Genomic DNA, 26524 nt, shown 5'->3' on the forward strand with positions numbered 1-26524 from the left:
CTGAAGTCCCCTTCTATCCTATCTTTATTTTTTTTTCTTATTTCAAACAGTTGTCTTTCGTTCAGACTTTATCTGTAGAATTCTAGAATTTTCATGTATTCGTGACTCCATATTTTTGGAATATGTTTAGACTACTCTACATGGTATTTATCATATCTATTTCAGACTATTATAGTTTTTTATTATTAATATTTTGATTTAAATTGTTAAAACAAGTTAAGTAATTAGCTAACGCTGGCTTGCCTAGTAAGTGGAATGTTAGGCGCCATCACAGCCCCGAGGTTGGGATTCCATGTCATGACCGGTACATGTTCTATTCTTAATGACTCCATAAATCTGGTAGAAAGTAACATTTATCAGAATTGTGGCACAAAAGACTAGGTCATATGAGAGAGAGGGGGATTACATTGTTTGGCTAAGAAACTAAGAAAAGTTTGCTCTCTGGAATGAAACAAATAAAGCTGAAAAGGTGTGTCCATCGTTTAGCTGGCAAACAGAAAAAGGTTTCATTTCATAAAGCCTGAACTATTAGAGCTAGTACATTCTTATTTATGTGGTCCTTTTAAAGTTAAGTCAAAAGGTGGTGCACTTTACTTTGTGACCTTCATTGATGATCATTCTCGTAAGCTCTAGGTATACCCTTTAAAATCTAAAGATAAAGCACTTAGCGTATTTAAGGAATTTCAGGCCTTAATCAAGAAGTAGATTGGGAGGAAATTCAAATGTATTTACACTTATAATGGTGGTGAATATTGTGGTCCGTTTGATAACTGTTGCAGAGAACAAGGAATTCGTCACCAGAAAACTCCACCTAAGAAGCCTCAATTGAATGGTTTGGCAGAGAAAATGAATAGAATTCTCGTTGAGAGAGTTAGATGCTTGCTTTCAGAGACTACAATTCCAAATAAGTTTTTTGTGGAAGAACTTAACACTATCACTTATATTATCAATTTGTCTCCTACATTTGGTATGGTGATGTCCCAGATAGAGTTGGTTTGCCAAAGATGTTTCTTATGATCACTTGAAAGTTTTTGGGTATAAAGCTTGTGTGCATGTTCCTAAAGATGAGAAATAGAAGCTAGATGTCAAAATTAAGCAGTGCATCTTTATTGGTTATGGGCAAGATGATTTTGGGTATCGTTTTTATGATCTAGTTAGTAATAAACTCATTAGACTCGTGATACATTATTCTTTGAAGATCAGACTATTGAATATATTAATAAAGCCAAGAAGATATATTCCCAAAGTAAAGAGAGCTTAGTTGATATTGATCAGTTTCTATTACCAAGGCACCTATTGTACATAAAGAAACCAAAGACAATAATGAATAGAGTGATCAAGATCAAAATTATTATTAAGCTGCAGATATTATGGATGCTCCAATTAATGAAGTTTTAGTTAATCAACAACCAATTCCTGTTCAAGTAACTACTTCGAATGCTCCTGAAACCTCTCTTAGAATACCTACAAAAGAGAAGAAAAAATTCATGTGTTATCCTCCTCATGAGTATGTACTTTTGACTAATATGGAAGAACCTGAGAGTTATGACGAAGTCATGCAAGATACTCACAAAGATCGGTATGTAGAAGCCACAAAAGATAATATGAAGTCGTTCCATGAGAATGTCACATATGAGTCAGTGAAACTGCCGTAAGGTAAGAGAGCTTTATCAAACAAATAAATTTTTAGAGAAAAGTAAGATCAACATACCTCTACACGTAGGTACAAGGAGATATTAGTTGTTAAAGGTTTCAATAATAGAAATCCGCTAAAAACCGACCAAGTTGTACCGACCAACATTGGTCGGTCAAAAAAAGCGACCAAAAACCATCCAACATGGACGGAAACTACAAAAAAAATATTTTATATTTTTTTTTAAATTACATACCGACCAAAGTTGGTTGGTAAATTGGTCAAAAAGTTGACTGAGCTGGTCAGACTTGCTTAGTCAAAGAAACTTTTTGATTACCGACCAACTTTGGTCGGTAATATGGACCTAATTTTTTAAATTTTACTAATTATATTATTATTTAAAAGGTTTTATAAAATTTAAAGAATTTAATGCGGGGGAAGCATTTACCGACCAACTTTGGTCGATATATTTTATTTTCTGGAAAATAACTGACCTAAGTTGGTCGGTTATTAGGTCAACATTGGTAAAACTTTTGAATCACTTTTATATTTACTATCTAAATAATATAAATGTAATCCGTTAACCTTTTTTTTGTAATACAAAGGATGAATACACTAACATATACTATAACATGCTATATATGTAGTTAAAGTAGTACAACGAAGCGTGCGTTTTATATATATATATATAGTCAAACATGTCATCACATATATATATAGTTATAGCTGTATATATATAAGAACATGAAGCGCTAGAACCACGAGGTCGAGTTCTTTTAGGGATAGACTTGTGAAGAAGCAATAATCTAATTAGTATATATAATTTATCATCAAATATATCTATTTATAAATTGATTCATCTAGTTATAACTTACTTAGATGCATCGATGAATATTAAAAACAAAATGTTTTGACCTATATCGATTAATATTAAAAACAAAATGTCTCGGCCTATATCGATTAATCTATCATGCATTATTAGTGATGAACGAATGAAAAATAGAAGAATTAATACTAAACATCTTTGACATGATGTATATATATATGAATTACAAATTAAAGAAACGAAAGAAGTTATTAGCATTAAGTAAATGAGTTAATAGGTCAAATTAACGACTAAACATATTTAAAATAGAATAATATTGGTTTATCAATTGATAAATTTTTCGTACGTAGTAATGTATGCGATTGATCATCAATTACAATATAGTGTATGTGTGTGTGTGTGAAATTACTCATATACTTAATTATAACTTAGAAAGTTTACTTAGATAGATGTTATTATAATTTATTAAAAGTAACTAGTCAATATAATTATTTATAAAGATTATGCTTATAGTTTATAATTATTATAAATAAAATAAATGCTTATAGTTTATAATAATTTTTTTATAGTTTATAATATTTTAAGAAATAAAAACACAAAAAAAATTAGTTTTTTTAAATAACCGACCAAAGTTGGTCGGTTTTTAATCAAACGGTCAACACTTAATATATACCGACCAACTTTGGTTGGTAATTATGAAATTAGATCTGAAATTTAAGCTGATTCCCCCCATTTCTCTTACATCTCTTCTCCAAATTTTCATAACTCCTCACTCAAATTAAGTGTTATAATTTACTTTTATAAATTTTTTAAATACTAATTTAATTTAAAATAATGTAGGATCGCTACCAAAGTAACATGGAGGAATTCATTTGTAGTCATCCATCTGGTGAATCGGGCGAGCTAATCCAACCTTCGGACGAGGATGCTGAACGAAATATGGTTGGAAGTTGTTGGCGGTCCAAAATGGAGGACAGTATACGGGCTTCCTACGAAAAAATTCCATCGCTATAGGTGTGGAATGCAAGGAATAGGGACTTCCTCGCAAGGCAAGGAACTTAATAGGGAGAGCCTCTCGGCTATGGGGGAGACAGTGACAAAGCTTACATTTGAGCTAGAAGCGGCCAAGGAAAGAGAAAGGCTTAGAGATGCTCAATTCCTTGGTATGCAAGCTCAGATCAGAACTCTCCTATCTACTAGAGTTTTTCCGTTGTCTCGGTCTCGTGAGTCATCGCTAGAGCTCGACCTCCACGTGATCGTTCCTCCCGTCCTCCTCATGATCATTCCTCCCGTCCTCCCCGTGATCGTTCTTCCTGTCCTCCCCGTGATCGTTCTTCCCGTCCTCCACAAGACCGTGCTCTATACCGTCTTGTAGATGAAAGTTCATCAGACGGTGCTGATGATGTTGTAGAAAACATCCCCAGACCAATACTTTTATATACTTTGAACTAGACTAATAGAACCAGTTTTGAATTAGATTGAACAATTTTGAACTTGTTGTAATTAATTTTAACTTGGTTTTGGATTGTTATGTTCAATTGAACTTTAATTTGTTAGTTTTAAAGTATTTATTGGATGCTTGGTTGTTGTTGTCGTTGTTGTCGGGTTTTTTGATTGGATTTGTGGTGATTTGGTGGTTGTTAGAATTGAACTGGGGGTATTGGTATGCTGTTTTGATTTGGCAAGTGGTGTAGCTACTAAAACAGGCATTTTCTGCCAAAATTAAACCTAGAAAACCGACCAACCTTGGTCGGTTACTAATTAAAAAAAAAATTGCAGTTTACCGACCAATGTTGGTCGGTTATGTACAATGAATTCCCAGAATTCAACATTACCGACAAACTTTGGTCGGTTTTCTGCCTACCCAGTCAAGTTTACCGACCAAAGTTGGTCGGTTTTCTTAAATTAAATTTTAAAAAAAATATTTTTCAATACCAACCAACTTTGGTCGGTAATAAAAATTAATATATTTAATACACCGACCAAGCTTGGTCGGTTAAATTAAATTAATAAAATAATATTCCGACCAATTTTGGTCGATAATCCTATTAAATTGTCATATGGTCCTTTGGTCGGAAAAAATTATCGATTTTCTCGGCAATTTTTTTTATTATTTTAATTGACCAACCAAAGTTGGTCGGTAATTTTTGACCAACTTTGGTCGGTATGCCTTTTCGACCTTCAAAATACTGGCCACATGTTAATGGTCGCGTTTTGGACGGTTATTGGCCATTACCAACCTAAGTTGATCGGGTTTTACCGGATTTCTAGTAGCGTTTTGGCTAGAAGAAAGGAGTTAACTTTGATAAAATTTTCTCCCATATTGTAAAGATGTCTTTTATTCTTGTGGTTCTAGGCTTGGCGGCGAATCCAGATTTATAGGTTGAGCAGATGGATATCAAGACTGCTTTTCTTCATGGTGATTTAAATAAGGAGATTTACATGGAGCAGCCCGAGGGTTTTGTAATTGTAATAATCCGATTGATTATTTTGTGTATTTGAGCCTTTTCCCATATTTGATACTTCCCATATGTTTGTTTGTTGTTTGCTGACTTGCGGGGATGGTTGATTTGGCTTCATAAAGGTTTGAGAGTGATTTAAGACACTCTCATTAAGCTTAAGTTGCTAGAGTTCACCAAGGTTTGACTTTTTAGTAAACTCATTCAGATTGGTGATTTGATGGTTTCAATAGGTTTGTATGGTGATTTTGGACTTGGGCGTATATTCGAATTTGAATTTGGAGCACTCAAAGAATCACGAGGCACAACCAAATATGAAGCAAAATAGGATGACACATACAAATAAGTAGAACCCGAATCAAATAATACTGAGGCATCCCTACTGCAAACAGAAACCGTACCTGTGATAACCGCGTCAGATGACTCAGCCTCAGGCCTGGATAGAAAAGTATAGCATTGGGGTTGGGCCCCACTCTGAACTATATCTCGAGGACGAGCCATGTTTGGTTGGCCTCCACCTCTAGCGGCCTGGCCTCCAACTCTAATGCCTCGACCTCCACCTCTAGCTGTCTGACCCCTACCTCTATCTAGCTGAGCAGGCGGTGAAACACCCATGCCTGGACCATGATACGAGAACCCTGATGTTGAGAACTACTCGATGCTCGAGGGCAAAATCTAGCAATGTGCCTCAGATCACCACAAGTATAACAAGATCTCGACTGTTGAGGATGATGACCCTGAAACTGACCCTAGCGGCCTGAGTAACCAACCTGAAAACTCTAGAGTGGAGGTGCATTGATAAAAACTGGTGGTGCACTGTAGGCTAGATGATCGGAATACTGCATATGAGGGCCACGACCACCTGAAGCATCGTGAGAAGCCTGGAGTGCTGAATGAAACGGCCTGGGAGGAGGGCCTCTACCAAAAGTACCCCTGCCTCCAGACGAGGCACCACTGAATCAGCCAGAATGAAGAGGTCTCTTGTCAGATCCCTGACCACTCCCCTGAGCTAGAACCATCTCGACTTGCCTGGAAATATTGGCTGCTGCCTGAAAAGAAATCTCACTCCCAGTCTCATTAACCATCTGCAATCTGATAGGCTAAGCAAGCCCCTCAATAAATCTCCTCACCCTCTCTCTCTCTCTCGGTTGGAAGCAGAAGAATAGCATGACAGGCCAAATCCACAAATCCAGTCTCGTACTGAGTGACAATCATAGAACCCTGCTGCAGACGCTCGAACTGCCTCCGGTAGTCCTCTCTCTGAGTGATAGGAAGATACTTCTCACGAAATAGCTGAGAGAACTCGTCCCAAGTAAGAGTCGGCGACCCAACTGGTCTGGCTAATATATAATCTCTCCGTTGTTTCTTGGCATAACCCGACAGATGAAATGCAGCAGAGTCGATCTCATTGGTCTCCACTATCCCCATAATCGTAACACCTCATAACAACTGTCCAGATAGTCATGGGGGTCCTCTGAAGATATACCACCATAGTGAACTGGGAAAAGCTTGGTAAACCTATCCAATCTCTACAAGCCTCAGAAGATATAGTTGATCCGTCACCGGTCTGTACTGCAACACCTGGCGAAACTACCCCAACTGGCTGAGCTGCTGGAGTCTGAAACTGGGGAGCCATCTACTCCGGAGTGTGAGTAGCGGTAGTTTGGACTCCTCCCCCAGCCCGAGAGACGGAGGGTTCCACAGAAAATGTGTCGGTATGAGCAACACTCTCCATAAGGCCCACTAGACGGACCAAATCATCCTCAAGTACTGGGGTGGCGATGAGCCCCTTTGGAACCTGAGCTGGTCCGGCAGGAACAGTCTAGGATAGAACCTCATCATCAAACTCCACCTGAGGCTCTGCTACTGGTGCTACTGCTCAAGCTCTGGGTTGAGCCCTGCCCTTGCCTCGGCCTCTAGCACGGCCTCAGCCTCGACCTCAGCCCCTCGTAGGAGCTCCCACTGGGGGCTCTGGTTGCTGCTCAACTGAAGATGCGGTGCGTATTCTTCCCATCTGCGAGAGAACAGAATAGAAGAGTTTAATTAACAATGATAGAATAAAATCGCATGACAGAGAAGAATAGAAGTGAAACTGTTCCTAACTCCATAGCCTCTAGAAGATGAGTACAGACGTCTTCGTACTGATCCTCAAGACTCTACTAAGTTTGCTTGTGAATTGTGAGACCTAGGCAACCTAGTGCTCTGATACCAACTTGTCACAATCCGGAATTTTCATCTTTGGGACCGTGATGACGCCTAACATTTCACTTGCTAGGCAAGCCAACGTTAGAGTATTCACAAAATCAACTTCAGCAAATTTTTAATAATAGAATTTAATTAAGCTAAATAGAGTTTGCAGAATATTATAAAACCCAAAGTAGCTGAAGCATTTAGGATCCAGAGTCACAACTCACGAGCTACTACGGTTTACTACATACAAAGTCTAAAAGATAATACACTATTCTGGAAGAAAGAAACAATAAAGTGACAAGTCTAGAAAGAGACTCCAGGGTTTGCGGACGCCAGCAGATCTACTTTGGTCTCTTGTCGATCAAGTCCAACTGCTAAACTCGAGGTCAACTCAGGCCAGTACTAAAATCTGCACAGAAGTGCAGTGTAGTATCAGTACAACCGACCCCATCTACTGGTAAGTGCCGAGCCTAACCTCGCCGAAGTAGTGACGAGGTTAGGACAGGACACAAACATAATAACCCTGTGCAGTTTAACAAAGTATGTATAAAATAACCGCAATTAAGAGGTAGACATGCAATATCGGGAGGGGGGACATGTTGAGGGGATTATAAGATAAAGAATCACAACAGTAAAGAAACTTGAGCAGCTAATACACCTTGAACCAGTAAAAACAAGTAAACACAGTAATGGAAAATGCACGGCATTAACCTTCGTGCTTTTACTCTCAACCTCACCAGATAATCAATAGAAACGGCACAACATCACCCTTCATGCTTTTACTCTCAACCTCACCATATAAATAAAAAAAGAATGGCACGGCATCACCCTTCGTGTATTAACTCTCTCATAACATGGCACGACATCACCCGTCGTGCATTAGCACTCACAACATATGGCACGACATCACCCTTAGTATATTAACACTCTCTCTCACCAAAATAAGGAACAATAATAATAGGGAGATAGAAATGACAACAACAAGTCTTACTTCAACATTTGGTTCCACAATATCAACCTCGAACTTGACTCAATACTCAATCAATACCAAATCCGTACATATGATAAGAACGATCAACATAACTATAAACTAGTCTAAGCATGGGTAATATGATTACAGAAAGCTAAAATTTTATTAATAAGACTCACTAGCATGCTATGACTCAAAAACAACGCATAGATACTTGTCACCTCACCTATACGTTGTACTCAACATTCAAACACATAACAATTAGGCAAATAAGACCTAATCCCTCAAGCCAACGTTAACCACGACACTTACCTTGCTCCGCGGACCATTCAATGCTCAATTACCGCTTTTCCTCTAGTATCCACCTCTGAACCACTCGTATCTAACCACAATTAACTCAATAACATCAATTATTGCTAAAGGAATAAACTACAATGCATAAATTTAGATTTCTCAAACTTTCCCCCCAAAAGTCAAAAATCGACCCCGGATCTACTAGTCAAAACTCGAGTTTCGGACCAAAATTCATTTACTTATTCACCCCTGAGCCTAGATATACAATTGGTTTTGAAATTCGGCCTCAAATCGAGGTCTAAATCCCCAATTTGCAAAAATCCTCAATTCTTCCTAAATCCCTAGTTTTCTACCATGAACAAAAATTAGGGCTAGGAATTCAGTAGGTGATGTTAGAAATAGAAGAAAATGAGTTAAAGAGTATAAACCTATGATTTGATGTTGAATTCCCCCTTCAAAATCGCTCATAGGTCGAGCTCTAATGAAAGAGTTATGAAATTTTGAGAAAATCCCGTTTCTGGTCTGTTTTAAGTCTCAGGCACCAGGCCTTCTTCGCGTTTGCGAAGGGCTTGCTGCAATTGCGAAAGGCAGTCGCCCAAAGACCTACGCATTCGTGAAGGTTGCTCCCCCTTGGCCGTCGCGTTCGCGAGCCAGTGCTCGCGTTCACGTAGAAGAACAGTTGTCCCCTCCCCTAGGTCCCTTACGCTACGCATTCGCGAAGGGTAATGCCCCCAATGCTCCGGGTTTGCGACCAAGCCTTCGTGTTCGCGAAGAAGAAAATACCATGCCCTTCTGTCACGTCCCAAACTACCCCATAGACATGACTGACACCCAGCTAACACCACCTGCCAGACGAACCATACTTTCTTACCTTAGCCATTAATTTGTAGCATTTGATTAATTAATGAGTATCCAAATAATCTGATAACTATTACGAATAATTAATATCTCAAAATATAAGATTAAACTCTAGCCCAAATCGCACACTAGACCATGGAGCATCTAAGAGAATTACAAAAGACCCCATATGAATAAATGATAAAGACTCTTTGGGCAGCCTCCACGAACAATGCGGCGGCTCACCTCAATAACTGAATCAACTCTAGCAAACTCGTCGGCTACTAGCTCCGTCTTCACCAATAGTATTTGCATGGACATGAAGGTAAGGAGTGAGTTATACATAAATATAACCCAGTAAGATCATCGACCCGCCACTCTGAATACCCCTGGAACAAGTGTTAGAAAATACAAACACACAACGAGCACACAAATAATATGCACATAAATTCTTTTATCATATAATTACTCTATAAGGTCCAAACAATTATTCAACAACAATACTATATATATCTCAACACAATCTACACTAAGGACTTGTCATTAACGGCAGTGTAGGAAATTAACCAAACACCCAACGAGTCCACGTCAGGATACACGATGCCCCAAATCTATTACAACGGCATACACAATGCCCCAAATATATAGCGGCAGCATACACAATGCCCCAAATCAATCACGGCAGCATACACAATGCCCCAAATATATAGCGGTTGCATATACAATGCTCCAAATATATAGTGGCGGCATACACAATGCCCCAAATATATAGCGGCGGCATACACAATGCCCCAACATCATGGCGCACAGCCGTATCAAACTCAACATCATGGCGCACAGCCGTATCAAACTCAACATCATGGCGCACAGCCGTATCAAACTCAATATCATGGCGCACAGCCGTATCAAACTCAATATCATGGCGCACAGCTCGTATCAAACTCAATATCATGGCGCACAGTCGTATCAAACTATAAAACTCAACCTCATGGCGCACAGCCATATCACACTATCAAACAACTTATAAAAAAATATTATTATTTTTTTCATAAAATAATATATTTGCGGCTAGTCTAAGTCCACCGACTCTGCCAAGCGCACGCTTGTCCCAACACATGGACCAGGCAGAGAAAACACACTTTCAAAACGGGTTTTAGTAAAGCAAGTATCAAAGCTTAAAGTTTCACTTACCTCGCCAATGCCAAATTTCTCAACCTTGAAACGTCTAGAAAACTACCCAAACGGCCTCCAATGATCGCAATCCATGCAAAAATATTGATTAACAATGTCAATTTGACTAGTTGGGATCAAACCTCAATATCCCGAACTTTCAGACTTAGAATTGAATCATAATCATAATATTCTACGCAGTAAGTACCCTCTTGAGGCCATAATATGTTCCAATATCTCAATTTAAACTCAATATTTAATTACAATTCCTAATAAGTAATACTCTAAACTTAATATCTAATTACAAATCCTATAAAGTAATACTTGAAGTCCAATGATAATAACTGGAGTAAAAGTTAGAATTTGCCTAAACATAAGAACAAAACGGAAACAGTAGTACTAATATTGATATTAAGAACTGATGCACATGTTGGCCGATTTCTCATTTGGTTATATATTTACATCCAATTAAAAACCAAATAACTACTTGCTTAATCATAATGCTTCCAATCATTGGCATAATTATTCATAAGGTTAAATAATAACTAAATTCTCCAAATTCAATTAAATCCACCACTGTAAGAATATGAATAGGCATATATGTACTAGACTAATCAAATTTCTTCTACGAAGGGTTCACTAAGTGACAATTATACAATTCAGTTATTCATTATCTTATCATTATTTACTACTCCCTCCGGTTCATAATAAGTGACCAATTTGCTTTTAGCACGTCCATTAAGAAAATATTAAATTCTATACAAAAATACATACTATGACTAAACTACCCCTAATTAAACATTTAATGTGAGGAGTTATTTTGTACATAGGGGTTATTTTGTAAAAACAAATTGAATTCTTTCTTGATTACATAACTGGACACTTATTTTGAACCAAAATAAAAAAGCAAATTGGTCACTTATTGTGAACTAGAGGGAGTATTTGTTATCTTATCAGTAACTCATATAGACATCATTAACCTTCTCAATCAGAACATCGTAGCCACATATATTCAAAGCTTATGCTAATGGAATAGTCTCAATACCTGAAGCTGTAAGTCTTGCGTTGCTATCTTCCTTACGCCTCCCGTGAGTTTCTCGGAAAAAATCTCCTCTCTCAGTTAATATTTTCTTCTTATCAGATATAAACCCTATTATATTTAACTCTTTCTAGGACCATGTCACGTGAGGACATTAAAAGTGTGGGCTTGGCCCACCCGTTAAACTTTTAATTAAATAATGACCAATGGCTAAAGTTACGTACTTCTAAATTCTAATGTATAATTAGCCCACCAGCCACTTACTTAATGCAAAATTTTATATATAAAATAATACACTCTCTTCTACTAATTTAGTATTATGACCCAATAGCTATAAATAAAAGTAATTTCCAATCTTACAATTATTAAGTATATTAAAATTCGGGTTATTACACCTTCGTTTTACCTTTTGCATTCGAGAGAGTACCTCCGCAAACGCGATGAAGGACACACTAGATATCAGCCGAAGCCAAAAAAAAAAATTAGATTTTTCTAAGTTCTAAACATCCCGAAACCTATCCGAAACTCACCCGAACCCTCGGGGCTCTTAACCAAGCATGCACACAAGTCCTAAAACTTCGTATGAACTTGCTTGCGCAATCAAATCGCCAAAATAACACCTAGAACTACGAATTTAGAACCAAATTGAATGAAATTTTCAAGAAAGCTTTAAAATCTCTATTTTCACAACTGGACGTCCGAATCACGTCAAACCAACTGTGTTTCTCACCAAATTTCACAGACAAGTTTTAAATAACATAATGAACCTGTACCGGGCTCCGGAACCAAAATACGTGTCTGATACCAACGAGATCAAACACTAACCAAATTATTAAAACCATTTAATTTTCATCAAAAATTCATATCTCGAGCTAGGGACCTCGGAATTCGATTCCGGGCATACATCCCAGCTCCCATATTTCGATACGGACCCACCGGAACTATCAAAACACAGTCCGGATCCGTTTACTCACAACGTTGACCGAAGTCAACTAAATCAACTTTTAAAGACACAAATTATTATTTTTATCAGCTTTCAGGAAACACGTCCGGACTACGCACGCAAATCGAAAAGGGTAAAAATGAGATTTTAAAGGTTTCGAAACACCGAATCAAATTCTAAAACATAAGATGACCTTTGGATTCACAGCAAAAGAGCTGATAAGGAAATATAAAAATATATCATACATTTTAAAACGAATTAATAAGAAAATATTATTCGACAAAGTGGGATGGAGGGTGTGCCATATCAAAGATGGCAATGATCCGCTTAAAATAGACATAGTGGCAAGAGAAAGTTCATAGTAAACGAATTTTTATCATTAGAGAACAAGAAAGTAGACTGGCTTCGGCGATGATAACCTTTTAAAATGAATATCATCAGATTATGGATAATAATAGTAATAATAATAAAATTATAGTATTATTATTATTATTATTTTTACCATGTCGACAAAATGGAAATGAATATGATAATTACAGGAATGTCACTTTATTTGTAAAAATCAATTAATTTTGTCCCTGGTCCAAGAGAGTTTGAATATGATGACATTCTCGGGGAAAATTTTATTTTGTGTTTCATACAATTGACACTAGTTGTATGAGGTAACTTTTTTGTTTCACAGTTTTGTAGACTCAGATTTATATGGACCCAGAAGTCTAAGATTGAGATCCACAAATTTATAAGATAAAAATGAGCCTCATACAATTAGTGTCAATTGTATGCGACACAAAATAAAACGTTCTCACATTCTGCACATACATTTAAGTGTACGTGTTCAGTTCTTTATGTGTGCAGGCCACCCTGTACTTAATTGGTTTGTCTGTACCCCACTTAACGATTAACAAATTACAAAATAACACAATGGAAGGGACTCCAACGGGGTTGTCGCTGATGCACCATGTCTCATGCTCATGGACATGTGTATTCGTTAATTTGTTTGCATCCAATCTATCTATCTATCTATCTATCTATATATATATATATATATATATATATATATATATATATATAATTTTGGTGTTCCAGTCAAAAGATTGTTGCTCCTTGTTTATTATCAAATGATACTTTCTAGTTTTCATCGGCACAAATGTAAAGTTTGGGCATAAGAGAAAAATTGTCAAATATTTTTTTGCTTTTGCTAAAATTTATGTTGAAATCTCTCCACCCACTTTGTTAATTACTAACTAGAATCCATATTTTCTTCTTGTTTGTCGGGTGTAGTGAGAGAGAATAATATAAAATTGAAATGATTATCTCACATGCAATCTAGATGATGTAAGGAACGGGGAACCTCTAGAGGATTAGAAGCGGGAGTATACATATGTCGGGTTGGTTCGGATTTTACGATTCCCAAACCAAATCAATTGTATCGGGTTATTAAATCTAAAGACCAAACCAAACCAATAAAACTCGGGTTTTTCAATCTCGGTTTTTCTCGGGTTTTTTTCCGGTAAAATCTTCGTAGAACAAAACATATAACTTGTACTCAAAATATTTCTTTAATCCTTGTAAAATACAACTATATAAAGTATTTTCCAAGAAAATAATACAAAATATGAGATGTGTCATGGCATTATCCTAAAATATTCAACAATAAAGACAATAAAATTATGTAATAAGAATATTTCTAATTAAAAAATCATAATAAAAATAAACATAATCTAAAAGTGCTAAGTCATGCTAAAGTAAGTAGACTAATAAGGGAGCATTAATTACATTACTAAACGCTAAAGAAAAGATAAAAATAGGTTATGCATTTTTATCTAAATTATTGCAAAACAAAAAATAAATATTCAATACATTCTCGTCTTAGTATTGACTATTGAATGGAATATTTTTTTTTAGCATTAGTATTGATTTGATTTTGGTTTGGACTTTTGTTAGCATTATTTAATTTACTAATATTAATGGCTATAAAACTTATTGGAACAATCAAAAGTTCTAACTCCAACCTTAAAAGATAAAATTATGATTTTTTTTAAGAAATATTTATAAATTACATCACAATAAATATATTTATATATCAAATATATCTAAAACTTCTATATATATAATGTTGGGTTGGTTTGGTTTCGGTTTGACTTTCTTTAGTTAAAACCAAACCAAACCAATTATGGTCGGATTTTTTTTCCAACACCAAACCATAGTCGGGTTTTTTTTCTCGGTTTGACTCGGATTATCGGGTTGGTGCGGTTTGTCAGTTTCCTTTGTACCCCTAATTAGAAGAATAAAGAAGAAAAGTCCAGTGGAATTATTTCTCACTTTGGTATCTGGTTGACATTGACCCGTCTCCGGCCCTCTCCTCACCCTTCAGACCTTACCCCTACCCTGGGGTAGAGAGGCTGTTTCCAAATAGACCCCTGGTATCATTTCCTCCAAGAACTTCCCACATTGCTCTTGGAGAAACTCAAACTCACAACCTCTTGGTTGGAAGTGGAGGTTGCTTAGCACAAGAGCAACCCCTCCCCCCATTGAGAATACCTTATGATAAAATAGAAAGATGGGCTAAGATATATGTAAGAAAATGAATCGAGAAATATTATCCCAAAAACATTGTGAAAGAAGGTTTTTGATCCTTATACACTTTGAGAAGAGTATGTCAAAAAATAATTAAACTAAAATTATTGAATTATTTAAACAACTTCAGTAGTTTTTCAAGCAACTGTTTGAGCTCTCATATGATCCACTAAAGAATATAAATGTCATGAATATAAACTTTTGATATTTTCTCAACAGATTTTCTCGATAAAATTCTTTTTCATAAGAATATAATAATTATACATAAGCACAACAAATTGTAAAGGACCTCACAACTATATGCAACACTTAATTTAACTATCGAAGTTAATATTAACAATTAAAAGTGGTATTTTTATGCATAATATTTTTTAAGAAAAAGAATTATATGTAGGATGGTTATCATTGTTCAAATTTATTTTAATTTTCTTTCCTTGATCACAAGTACTCATTACTATAAATCTTAAAATGTTTATTATAAGAACTTCTCTTATATTCTTATTTAATTTAATTCCTGATTAAATGATACACATTCATGTAACTGATAGTACACGCCATTTCTTATTAGTTTGGTACATAAATCATATGCGGGCAAGTTTTCTCTGACAAATTAAAACTAAGAATAGAAATCCATTTCTGAAAAATACTTGTACCAATTTTTCCCCTTAAATTTTACATCTAACACTGGTACTCTTTACTTTTTTTTTTTTTTTGTATAATATTAATATGAAATGAAATTAAAAATATTTATATAATCAATCCGGACTTGCTTAGAATTAAATGTATTCGATATTGCCGTTTACATTTGGCACTTTATACACCAAACAACCAAAAGGGAGTAGATTCAATTACTCAAAACGTAAAAAGAAAAAGAAAAAAACTGGCTCGACTCTTTCTCTTCGATGAACTACTTCACGCAATTGTTTAATAGGTTAAGTAAATGACTTTCTTTCCTTTTTTGTTGCCTCACATTTAACGTATGACTTGTTAACTAGGACCAATTTTTTATTTCAGGTGACAAATCATACACTTAAACTGCGAAAATGACTAACATGAGATCTAACAGTCCTAAGAAAATGTCGACCCTTCTTTTTTCTTTCCTTGTCAAACTAAAGCACCAAATTAAACATCTATTAAAAAGATTTGAGACATATTAATAAATGTTACCACACAGGAGGGAAAAAAAAAAGGATTAAAAATTTGCTGATATTTGTGAATCACCTTTACCATTATTAAGATTTAAAGGAGAATAAAGGGAGAAATAGAAAAGGTGAATATTCTATCTGACAAATTCCCTCCTTTTTCTTCTGCAGAATTTTAGATTTCTGTTCTGTTGTGGCGTTAACCTCAACGTAAATTACACCATATCAACGAACCCCTTAACACGCATATTGCAAGAGCAATATAATTCCTGACTTTTCTTGAAGTTCTCAATTCCCATTATTTTCCCGGCTTCAGGTTACCCCACCATTTTTTTAATTAAAAAGATCAATTTTTCTTATTATTTTGCAAACTTTTTCGTTTTTCTTGAATTACTCTATGAATCTTGAGCTGGATTTAGCTCTGTAATTTGCGTGGTTTGTGCTTCAGCAATTTGGTTCATTATCTTGATTCCATGTGTCTGTTATCTGTGTGTGATGCATTATGTTGTTTTGAATGGAATATAAGTTGTTGTTTTGAATGGAATACGGACATATTTTGATTATCATACATTACCCAGATCTTAATACCTTCTTTTTTTTTGTCTTGGTTGGCATTTCTGTATGAGCCTCAAAGTGAATGTTTTTGCTAGTGTTTGTTGCATAGGCAGAATTAAGATATAAAGACAGTGAATTAGGTGCCGATACTGTCTATTATACGTATACATTGCTTAAACTCGATCTATAAGGCAGTGGATTCGGTTCAACCTGCTGAAAAGGCTAGATCCACCTCTGGTTGCTATGTCTGTTTATTCAATGTTGTTGATTTCTGTTTAATTTTGGGCTGTTATAGCAATAAAGTTCACATCTTTTGCATACTTCACCCTACTTGTGTAATTTGGTGCTTTCAGAACATGTTTATTAATTGGCTGTTCCATCTAATTTTATCCTTTTTACTGCATAACCTATTGTAGCTAAGAAATTGTTTTCTGAAATCAGATTGAAATAGGCAAAAAAGATTGAAATAGGGATTCTATTGAGCGAATGCAATTCATGTAGTTTACTTTTGTTTCATGCTCATCTTGGTGCTCGCTCGGAGCTAGTTTCAGTTAGGGGTTTGAAATATACAGAATTAAACATACGAAGAAGTTAATGAGATTCAACATCTACTATATATACAAACAAAATACTTTTGACCGTATATATAGTGTTATTTTTCGGCGAAGGGGGTTCAGATAAACCTGCTTCTGCCCCCCGGCTCCACCCATGCTTGCTGTCTGTTTATTCAATTTTCTTGTTTCTGTTCAAATTGGATGTTTTAGCAATAGAGTTTGCATCTTTTGGGTACTTTAACCCCCAACATTTGATATTTGGTCCTTTTTCACATGCTTATTTAATTGACCCTTCCATCATATTTAATCCTTTAACCAGCATAACCTATTATTGTGAAATGTTATGTTTCTGAATTTGGATAGGGATTATTATGAGCAGATTATTTCTACGACTTACTTTTCGGCTTTTGAATAGATGGTTGTTGCTCTTTATTGCAGGGCCTCTCTTCCTCTTTTGCAGAAGAGGTCCGCAAAGGACCCTGGGGAAGAAGTTAGAGGGAGGAGGCCAATGGATTTTGAAAGCAATAGCTGGATCGGGGAAAGGCTGTGTTACTACCCCAGGCTTTTTGGTGGAGTCATGCTAACTGCAGCCTTGCTCGGGGTATCTACTAGCTATTTTACAGGGATCAGTGTTCCTACTCTACCCCACCTTTTACCCAATCTGAGTATCCTCCGTAAAAAGAAGCGTGGGAAGAAACGTATTCGTGTTTATATGGATGGGTGTTTTGACCTAATGCATTATGGTCATGCAAATGCGATAAGACAAGCTAAAGCGTTGGGAGACGAGTTAGTAGTTGGAGTTGTTAGTGATGAAGAAATTGTAGCTAATAAGGGTCCACCTGTTTTATGCATGGAAGAAAGGTATTGATTAGTTGAATCTTTCATGGATTAGATTTTTATATTTGTTTCTCTTATATGCAAATTGTCTTGTACAACAAAAAATAGTTTCATGCATAAAATTTCTGTCTGATGCCTTATTTGTTCAGATAGCGCGACTTAGGATTACTGAGGACATGAGCCCTTGATAGGGAATTGTGGAGGTCGAGCATTAAGGTTGTAGGTTAGGGGAAAGTTGTGAATATTTCTACGGCGCACGAGAGTGAGACTAGCCAGTTAGGAGTTAGTCTTAGGATGCTACTGGTCAGCTACTGATGCAGGGCTTTATCTGCTGGATATTATTATACCTTCCATCTTTTTCGTATTTCCTATAGTTTTTATATTGCTGTTATTTTATATTATTTTATGTTATTTTATTATGAGTCTATTGAAAGTACTAATATATCGTCTCTTGTTGCTTTCTTGAGCCGAGGGTCTCCTGGAAACCGCCTCTCTGTCCCTCGGGGTAGGGGTAAGGTCTGCGTACATATTACCCTCTCCAGACCCACTTGTGGGATTATACTGGGCCGTTGTTGTTGTTGTTGTTGCCTTATTTGCTCAGATGGTGCCGTAGAGAGCTGTACTTTCAATATCTACCTTAGGAGTGTTAGCTTCACCTTTATATAACATGAAGGTTTAAAATCTAATCTACTGTGGACTAGAGAACATGCGCTTTAGTCTCCCTCTTTCTTCTCCACCCTGCCTGAATAGGATAGCTGAAGAACAAATCCACTCTACATAAAGGTCGAATTTAGTTGCTGAAATTGTTTTGTTAAAATGCAATATGATTGGCGGCAATGGACTGAACCAAGACTGAGAATTATAGAATACACGAGCCAATTGCATTTCTTAAGAGAAATCATAGTAAAGTTGGTACTGAGTTGGGGACAATCTCACATTTAGTGTAGGATGACATGCTATGGCCATGCTGGTAACAATTTGTTATCATGATTAAGATGTATTAACTAGACGCACTGATTCAAGTCCTCATTAACTATCCATAAATGATCTTGACTATAAATACGTAATATTTTTCAAGATTCCACTTATTTGAGTAATAATGATAGCTAAACATTGTGAAATAATGTCATAATTAACACCCCCTATCGTCGTTTTCTGCATTGATCTGGTGGCTAATTAGCTCTGTCTATTGGTCCTTTGGCAAAGGCAGAAACTGAGACAATCTCTTCAATGAGTAGCAAATACTCTTTGAGATCCCATCCCTTATGCATTTTATCCCAGCACCATATCTGTGCTGGAGGTCTCTGGCCCTGTTCAGGATGTAAGTTGATGGATGACCTGTTACCAGCACTGTCCATCGAAGTCTTGACCTTGCTATTCTTGATGAGCCTAAACTAGTTTTTTGACATAAAGTGGATTATGGAGAGAAGTTTCTTCCTACAATTTATGCCTATTGGCTCCGTGTGTAAAGATGTAAATGTCTTTTAATTCATAGAAGTTCAAGTATAATTTACCATTCACTTCAATTACTTGACAAAGAATTTAGTGCCACTTATTTATGTGTTCCTGATGTAATGCTATTTCATTTCATCAATTCAACTGTTTCAGTTTTCCCCGACCTTAAAATGTCGTCTAATTTTAAGATCTTTTGCAGACTTGCCCTTGTTAGTGGGCTGAAGTGGGTGGATGAAGTAATTGCCAATGCTCCTTATGCAATTACTGAGGATTTTATGAACCGTTTGTTTAATGAGCATAAGATTGATTACATTATACACGGTGATGATCCCTGTCTACTTCCAGATGGAACTGATGCTTATGCCCTAGCAAAACAAGCTGGTCGGTACAAGCAGATTAAACGCACTGAAGGTGTCTCTAGCACAGACATTGTAGGTACTATATCTTTCCTATTCTAGTTCAGTTTAAGTATTGATGCGTAAGCACATCACCCAATCTATTAAGCTAATATAGCTAAAATTTTCCAGATATATGCCATATTGATCCTTTACAAGATTGTGCTCTGTATACAATGGACTCTCCCCCACCTCAGATAGTTTAATTGCAAACTCTTTCCTCTCCCACCCCTAGTTTTTACTTTGTGCTTACATATGTATACAATGTACAAAGGCCTAAGTGTGTATACAGCTGATAATATCAGAAGACTTGTGTATAGTGGTTTTTCAGAATACTTTTTAGAATCAAATGATTTTCCCAAGACTAGCAAATGAAAATATATCAAAGAGACTGTTCAGGAAACATCCTGAAAAAATGAAGAAAAGGAAATGTTTCCTGGAACCATGTCGTAGGAGCGATGAGTATGTTTTTGTTTTTCTCATACATTTTCTGATCATGTTTTGTAGGAAGGATTCTTTCATCTGCTAAAAGTATTTCTCAAGATAGCACCAAAGCATCTCTCCCTGGAGATGATAATATGAATGGTGTATATGCTGAGGAAAAAATGGCGAAGATTGATCAGATATCTCGTTTTCTGCCCACATCTAGACGAATTGTGCAATTTTCAAATGGAAAGGTACCACAAGCTGTACTCTCTACTTATTATTTGTGAGGCATCATGCTAAATTAAGTTTATTATTCCTTTTTCCAGTTGATTCCAATTTGAACATTATGAGTGTCAATTTAAGACTAGTTGTAGAATTAGAATTTTGTTGGAGCCTTTATGTCTGAATCTATACTTCACAGTGATCAAGGATAAAGCTTCTGTAAATGTCGGCCCATATGATATATGAATAGACATACACTAGCATAATTTTATGTTGAATGAAGGCCTCGCTCATGGGGTTGATGAATCAGAAAACATAATGTTAACTTGGGTACTATTGACTAGGGTGTTTTCTGGGAGATAATAGTTCCTTTATGCTTCGGGCAAAAGAAAATTTTGTTCCATTAACATGTATTAATAATTGTAACAGCCAACCATGTACCCTCAATCTCATTCATATGGGATATCATACAGATCTGGCGATGCTTGAGTAAATGAATTCACTTTTGAAGTTGAAACAACAAAAAGTGGTGATAAAGTTACTTCCTGTTAGCTCATGGTGATTTACAGAAAACACTAAAGTCTCACTTTTCTGTCTCATTGCAATTATTTCTGTTTGAGTTTCTCCTTTTTTTGGGAGCTATACAATTAAATATTCTCCTACCTTTTTATTCTTAGGGGCCTGGGCCAAATGCTAGAGTTGTGTATATTGATGGTGCATTTGATCTTTTTCATGCTGGTCATGTTGAGGTAAATCTCTAATTTTGGATTTTTGATATTGTCAAGCTTTATTATGCATACATTGTGCAATCTTATGTGTGGCTTTCACCTTTATAAATATGTCTGTGATATTGTTACTCTGAATGATTTATGAACTGTCTGTTAAGTTTCTTTCTTCTACTTGGATGCTAATGCTAAGGTTCATGCGTTAAGATGCAGTATAAGTCATGATCCTTAATGATGTTGAGAATTACCAGTAGCATTTTATATTAATTGCAATAAACTCTTTTGAACTGTCAAAGCTCATTATATAATAGTAGAAGATGTTTACTGGTATACTTAACTATTGATCTTTTTCTTTTGCCTCTTATAGATGATATACTTAAGCTTCAAATTCTCGTCTGTAACCTAACTTTAGTGTCATTCACTTTTTTATTGTGCTCCATAGTTCATTAAAAGAGTGTCTTCTCGTTCAGCATCAGCATACAGTTTTTTTGAATAAGTTACTCTTTTTCTCCCACTCAGATTCTTAGAAGTGCCAGACAGCTTGGAGATTTTCTTTTAGTTGGAGTTTATACTGACCAGACCATAAGGTATGTTCATGTTAGTACTACTTGCCTGTTCTTGGTTTGACTCTAATACTTTCCAATAACATCCTTCAAAGTGGCAACCCTAATTTTATTTGTCAATGGGCAAACTGCAATGTCAATTGAACAGCTCTGAGGTTATATTTTTAATGAAACCTTATTCGTTAACATTAGAAGTACAAGAAAATTCTTTTCTTCATGTTATCAAGATACTTTGAGCGTGTGATTGTCTCTGTATTTCCTCATGCATGTTTAGATACCATGGTTTCTTTTTAGTTATGACTTTCGGAAAAATTTCTCAGTACTCCTTCAGAGCCTGTGGTTATCTCATTTAACCAACCTTTTTATGAGTAGGAATTATAGAGAATTAACAATTTTTATTTCTTGCAGTGAACTTCGTGGACATCAGTATCCACTGATGAATCTGCACGAGCGAAGTCTTAGTGTACTTGCCTGCCGCTATGTTGATGAGGTCATTATTGGTGCCCCTTGGGAAGTGACCCAGGATATGGTATTGCTTGCTTCAACGTCCTAGATGTGTTCTTTCTCTCTTATTTCTATTTCTTTTAGATTTATCTATTTAATTGCATTTATAGTTTATACAAAAGACAAGCAAAACTGCTGCTTTTGTTGTCCCTTTTTTTCTTTTTAAAAGGAAGTTTCTTCTGTGTTTGTTGATTTCGTATTGATGAAAAAGAAGGAAATGGGGAAATTTTTGTTTATGACTCACTTGGCTATGTGTGCTTGACCCTTTGCTCGGCGATAAAAGTAATCCAGTACTCTTTGGAGAAAAGCATTCATTAGGAAGGCAAACTAGAGATTCGGGAAACAAGTATTTGCACCATGGTATAAACTGTTACACACTTCAGATTTTGTCATAAATTGGCAGAAAAGGGAAAAAGATTTCGTAAACTGATAGTTCAAGCTTAACAATTGAAACTTTGGGATGTTGTTAAAAATCTCTACATTCTCATGTAGGCAAGGGTGATGGCCTGTTATATTGGGAGTTCGTACTCTCCCTTTACCTGTATACTAGTTGTGAATTCTCCAATTTTTTGTAGAATCATATTAATCCTGTAGAACTGTGTAATGCTCAGTCCTTGATTCACCATACCACAGCAGATATGGTTCATCACCGTATTTCTGCTATAGCTGAAAGCCTATTTCTTTACAGCTTGTAGGTCACTAATACTGCTCGAAACATTCAACAAAAACACTTTAAAATGCAACAAGATAAAATAAGAACCTCAGGAGGTGAAGCTCTTTGCCGTTCTTGCACATGAGCTTTCTGTTTTAATGAGTCATGTCCTTTTGTTGAAATTAAATTGTTCATTTTTCCCTCATCCCTGCTCTTTAACCGGCAAGGAGGAACAAAGTACTTTACATTTCTTATTGGTCACTAATTTATTCTCCCCTTTTTTTGGCATGGGCAGGTAACAACTTTCAACATTTCTGTGGTTGTACATGGGACAGTTTCTGAAAGAAACTCTTCTACAGGAGTAAGTCTCTGCATATTTTGATAGTTGCACAATGAATAACATTTTCCATCTATCGATAAAAAAAAATAGAACGAATATTTCCAAACTGCTAAGGCATTAAATATAGAAGCATGTTCTTGACGAAATGTTTTGGCTGATGCAGGAGAGACATGATCCCTATGCAGTACCTAAAAACATGGGAATCTTCCGAGTAATTGAGAGCCCTAAAGATATTACAACCACTTCGGTTGCTCAAAGAATCATTGCCAACCACGAGATATATGTGGTAAGTGGCATTACCCATTTTATTACTTGGTCGGTAATATGCACCTATCGATTACATGCACTTGGAGAGAAAATAAGACGGAAGGAAGTCAACTAACTGTTCTTTTAACTACTTAATTAAAAGGTGGCCTCATAATAGATTCATCTTTAAGTTCAACTAACTCTATCTGTATTTATCTTCAAGTTTTCTGTGGTTATCAGGGACTATGTACCTATCTTTATTTATTTAGTGATCAGTTTGCTAGTTTAGAAGGGGAGCCTTGGCGTAACTGGTAAAGTTGTTGCCATGTGACCAGAAGGTCACGGGTTCGAGCCGTGGAAACAGCCTCTTGAAGAAATGCAGGGTAAGGCTGCATACAATAGACCCTTGCGGTTTGGCCCTTCCTCGGACGTCGCGCATAGCGGGAGCTTAGTGCACCGGGCTGCCCTTTCTTTTTGCTAGTTTAGATAAACCATTACTGCAGAAAAATAGAACATTATAGCTGGTGTTTTTCACCTATTCACAGATCTACCCTTTGATTGAACAAAAATGACAATACTGAAAAATGAGCCTATGAATTCCCTTTCTTTTTAAATTTTTTTCCAACTAAAACGAAGGTTTGTTACTTGTGATACCTCATCAAATTAGAAAAGATACCTTTGACAAGCTGTAGTTTAGTCATGCTAGATACATGTTTCTTCTTGGTTAGGCATTTAGTTTCGCACAATCACGTGAAAAAGGTACTGGGATTTGGTGAATAACTGATGCCTCGATGACCCGTGCAGAAAAGAAATGCCAAAAAGGAAGCAAGCGAGAAAAAATATTATGCAGAGAAACAGTATGTTTCAGGCGATTAAGTTTTACGTTACAGTCCCAGTGTGACATCTTGTAGCTGACTTGTAAATCTTATGCGAAGCTGCTTTTTTTCAAAGTAGTTCGTCCTGTATTTGTATTTGAAAGATATATAACAAGAAAATTCATAGTCAGGAGATCTAGATTTTTTTCTTAATTTTTTTTTCTTTTTGGGTTGTAATCATCTACGGGAGTGATTCCGAAGATCTGGAACTAATTTGCTAACCTCAAACTCATATTGATTCTTGTAAGTTAAGAAAATTTTCTATTCTTATTCTATAGTAAATCTGAGTTCCAATTTCTATTAGCAAACCTTGCTTGATTAGTCGACTGTACATAATTATGCCTTATTACTTGTGGTGATTATGCCCAATGACTGTGAATATGATAGAGCAACAAAAGTGTCAAGACACATTTCCTATACAACTATTGGTCTAAGTAAAAACAGCACGGTATAGCCATTTTTCAGATTGGTCATTTAAAAATAGCCAGCGTTTACGAAGTTAATGAAAAATAGCCACTATTTTGCTGCAACAAAGACCGGTCCAACATAATATACTGGAGTTCAGTGCACCTGTGTATGAACTCCAACATATTATGTTGGACCGGTATACTTTGCTGACTCCAGTATAATATACTGGAGATTGGAGCACCGGTGCTCCAAACTCCAGTATATTATACTGGACAATTATACTTACTGGAACTCCGTCATATTATCCAGCATACTTATCCTGGAACTCCAGTATAATATGTTGGAGTTCAAGCATACTTATACTGGAATTCCAATATGATATACTGGCGTATTTTTCGAGTTTTGAACAGTGTTTTCGCTCAGATTTATCTTTACATGAAAAGTGGCTAAATTTTGATTACTTTTGAAACTGGGCTAATTTTGAACGACCAGTTGTAAATCTGGCTATTTTTGAATTTCTCCCTTGGTCTATGCTACTAAGTTTGCAAACGGATTCTCAATCAGATGATAAACTTTCCTTGAAGAATTGCAGGATAGCCATTTCACAGCAAAAGAACGTAACGGCAACTTGCATATCTTGCTGCAAGTATGATCTTACTGATTAATATAACGTTGCATCGTATGAGGAGGGCCAAATGTGGTTCCTGATAACCTTCTCTTGCCATAATTGAAAGCACAATAAATTTGAGAGAGAAATTTCTTGGGCTTAATTTGGTAACATAAACCATTGGTACAATTGAGCCTACAACTTCTTGTAGATCAATGTGATACTTTAGAGTTTAGGCTCCAAGAGGAGTAGTCATTTCCCAGTTCACATTATAGGTGTTAAACGGGCCGGGTCAGTCCAGACCGGTTAAAAGCGGAACTGGCCCAGACCGGTACAAGGGGGACGGATTGGGCTGGGTTAAGGGGGACATGCAGGTTGCACCGTTCACATTTGAAATACCGGTTACCCGGATCGGTACAACCCATTAGGTGAACAGTGTTCGTAAACCGGTTAACCGACCCGGTTTAACGATAAAAAAAAATTAATTTTTTTTTAAAATTTGGGCCAGATCTGACCGTTGGCAATGGTCCATTTCAGAAAATGGTCGTTGCCCAACGGGTGAATTGCACAAATAGCCCAATTTTGTTTTTTTTTAAAAAAAATTAACCCCCTTTAAAAAACTATAAATACACCCCCCCTCCCCCTCCCCTCTTCCTCATTTTTTCACTCATCTCTCAATTCTCATATTCTCTCATTCTTCAATCTTCATTCTTCACCTATTAAAGTGCAATCAACTATTTGGCTATTTTTTTTGGAATTTAATTTATCGTAGTATTTATTTTTTGAAGTTTGAACAATTGAACTTCAAAATTGGAACAATTGACGTTTCTTCGTGGTAACATTGGAGTTGCGAAATCATCAAGTGCTCAACTATTGCCGAATTCGGTGCACTCCGTCCAACTCTTTCTCTTATTTACTATTTTATTTGCATATTTATTTATTTTGTTGCTAGTAGTTAAATTTTTACAATATGTTTAATGCTGCAAAAAGAGTTTGTAACAAAATTACTAATCAGGGAAATAAAAAAAGAGGTAGTACTTCAGCTTCAGTATCTGGTAGTAGTTTAAATACCTCTCCAAA

At 36.1% G+C, this 26524-nt stretch overlaps 1 protein-coding gene and 1 long non-coding RNA gene across 9 annotated transcripts; one reads left to right on the forward strand and one right to left on the reverse strand.

The window, feature by feature from the left end:
* Positions 1 to 1245: 1245 nt before the first annotated feature.
* Positions 1246 to 11517, reverse strand: LOC107787478 (uncharacterized). Of its 5 annotated transcripts, none has more exons than XR_012696775.1 (5): positions 11425 to 11517; positions 9456 to 10455; positions 7424 to 7517; positions 5320 to 6932; positions 1246 to 1464 (listed from the first exon to the last, which is right to left on the reverse strand). It is a non-coding gene; the product is annotated as an uncharacterized LOC107787478 (long non-coding RNA). The 5 variants fall into 5 exon arrangements; XR_012696772.1 differs by having other exon boundaries at positions 8391 to 10455; XR_012696774.1 differs by lacking the exons at positions 1246 to 1464; positions 5320 to 6932 and adding an exon at positions 8391 to 8460 and having other exon boundaries at positions 7227 to 7517.
* Positions 11518 to 16075: 4558 nt separating this feature from the next.
* LOC107787479 (ethanolamine-phosphate cytidylyltransferase) lies at positions 16076 to 24711 on the forward strand. 4 transcript variants are annotated; one of them, XM_016609060.2, is made up of 10 exons: positions 16076 to 16208; positions 17628 to 18050; positions 19681 to 19916; positions 20384 to 20553; positions 21202 to 21273; positions 21769 to 21836; positions 22221 to 22341; positions 23264 to 23329; positions 23472 to 23594; positions 24359 to 24711. In XM_016609060.2, the coding sequence occupies exons 2-10, from the start codon at positions 17698 to 17700 to the stop codon at positions 24428 to 24430; spliced, it is 1281 nt and encodes a 426-aa protein (XP_016464546.1). In that variant the 5' UTR covers positions 16076 to 16208; positions 17628 to 17697; the 3' UTR covers positions 24431 to 24711. The 4 variants fall into 4 exon arrangements, with proteins under 4 accessions (XP_016464546.1, XP_016464545.1, XP_016464547.1 ...); XM_016609059.2 differs by lacking the exon at positions 16076 to 16208 and adding an exon at positions 16211 to 16396; XM_016609061.2 differs by lacking the exon at positions 16076 to 16208 and adding an exon at positions 16257 to 16396 and having other exon boundaries at positions 24283 to 24412.
* Positions 24712 to 26524: the final 1813 nt, after the last annotated feature.

Source organism: Nicotiana tabacum, chromosome 11 (genome assembly GCF_000715075.1).
Source record: "Nicotiana tabacum cultivar K326 chromosome 11, ASM71507v2, whole genome shotgun sequence".
Taxonomy (NCBI): domain Eukaryota; kingdom Viridiplantae; phylum Streptophyta; class Magnoliopsida; order Solanales; family Solanaceae; genus Nicotiana; species Nicotiana tabacum.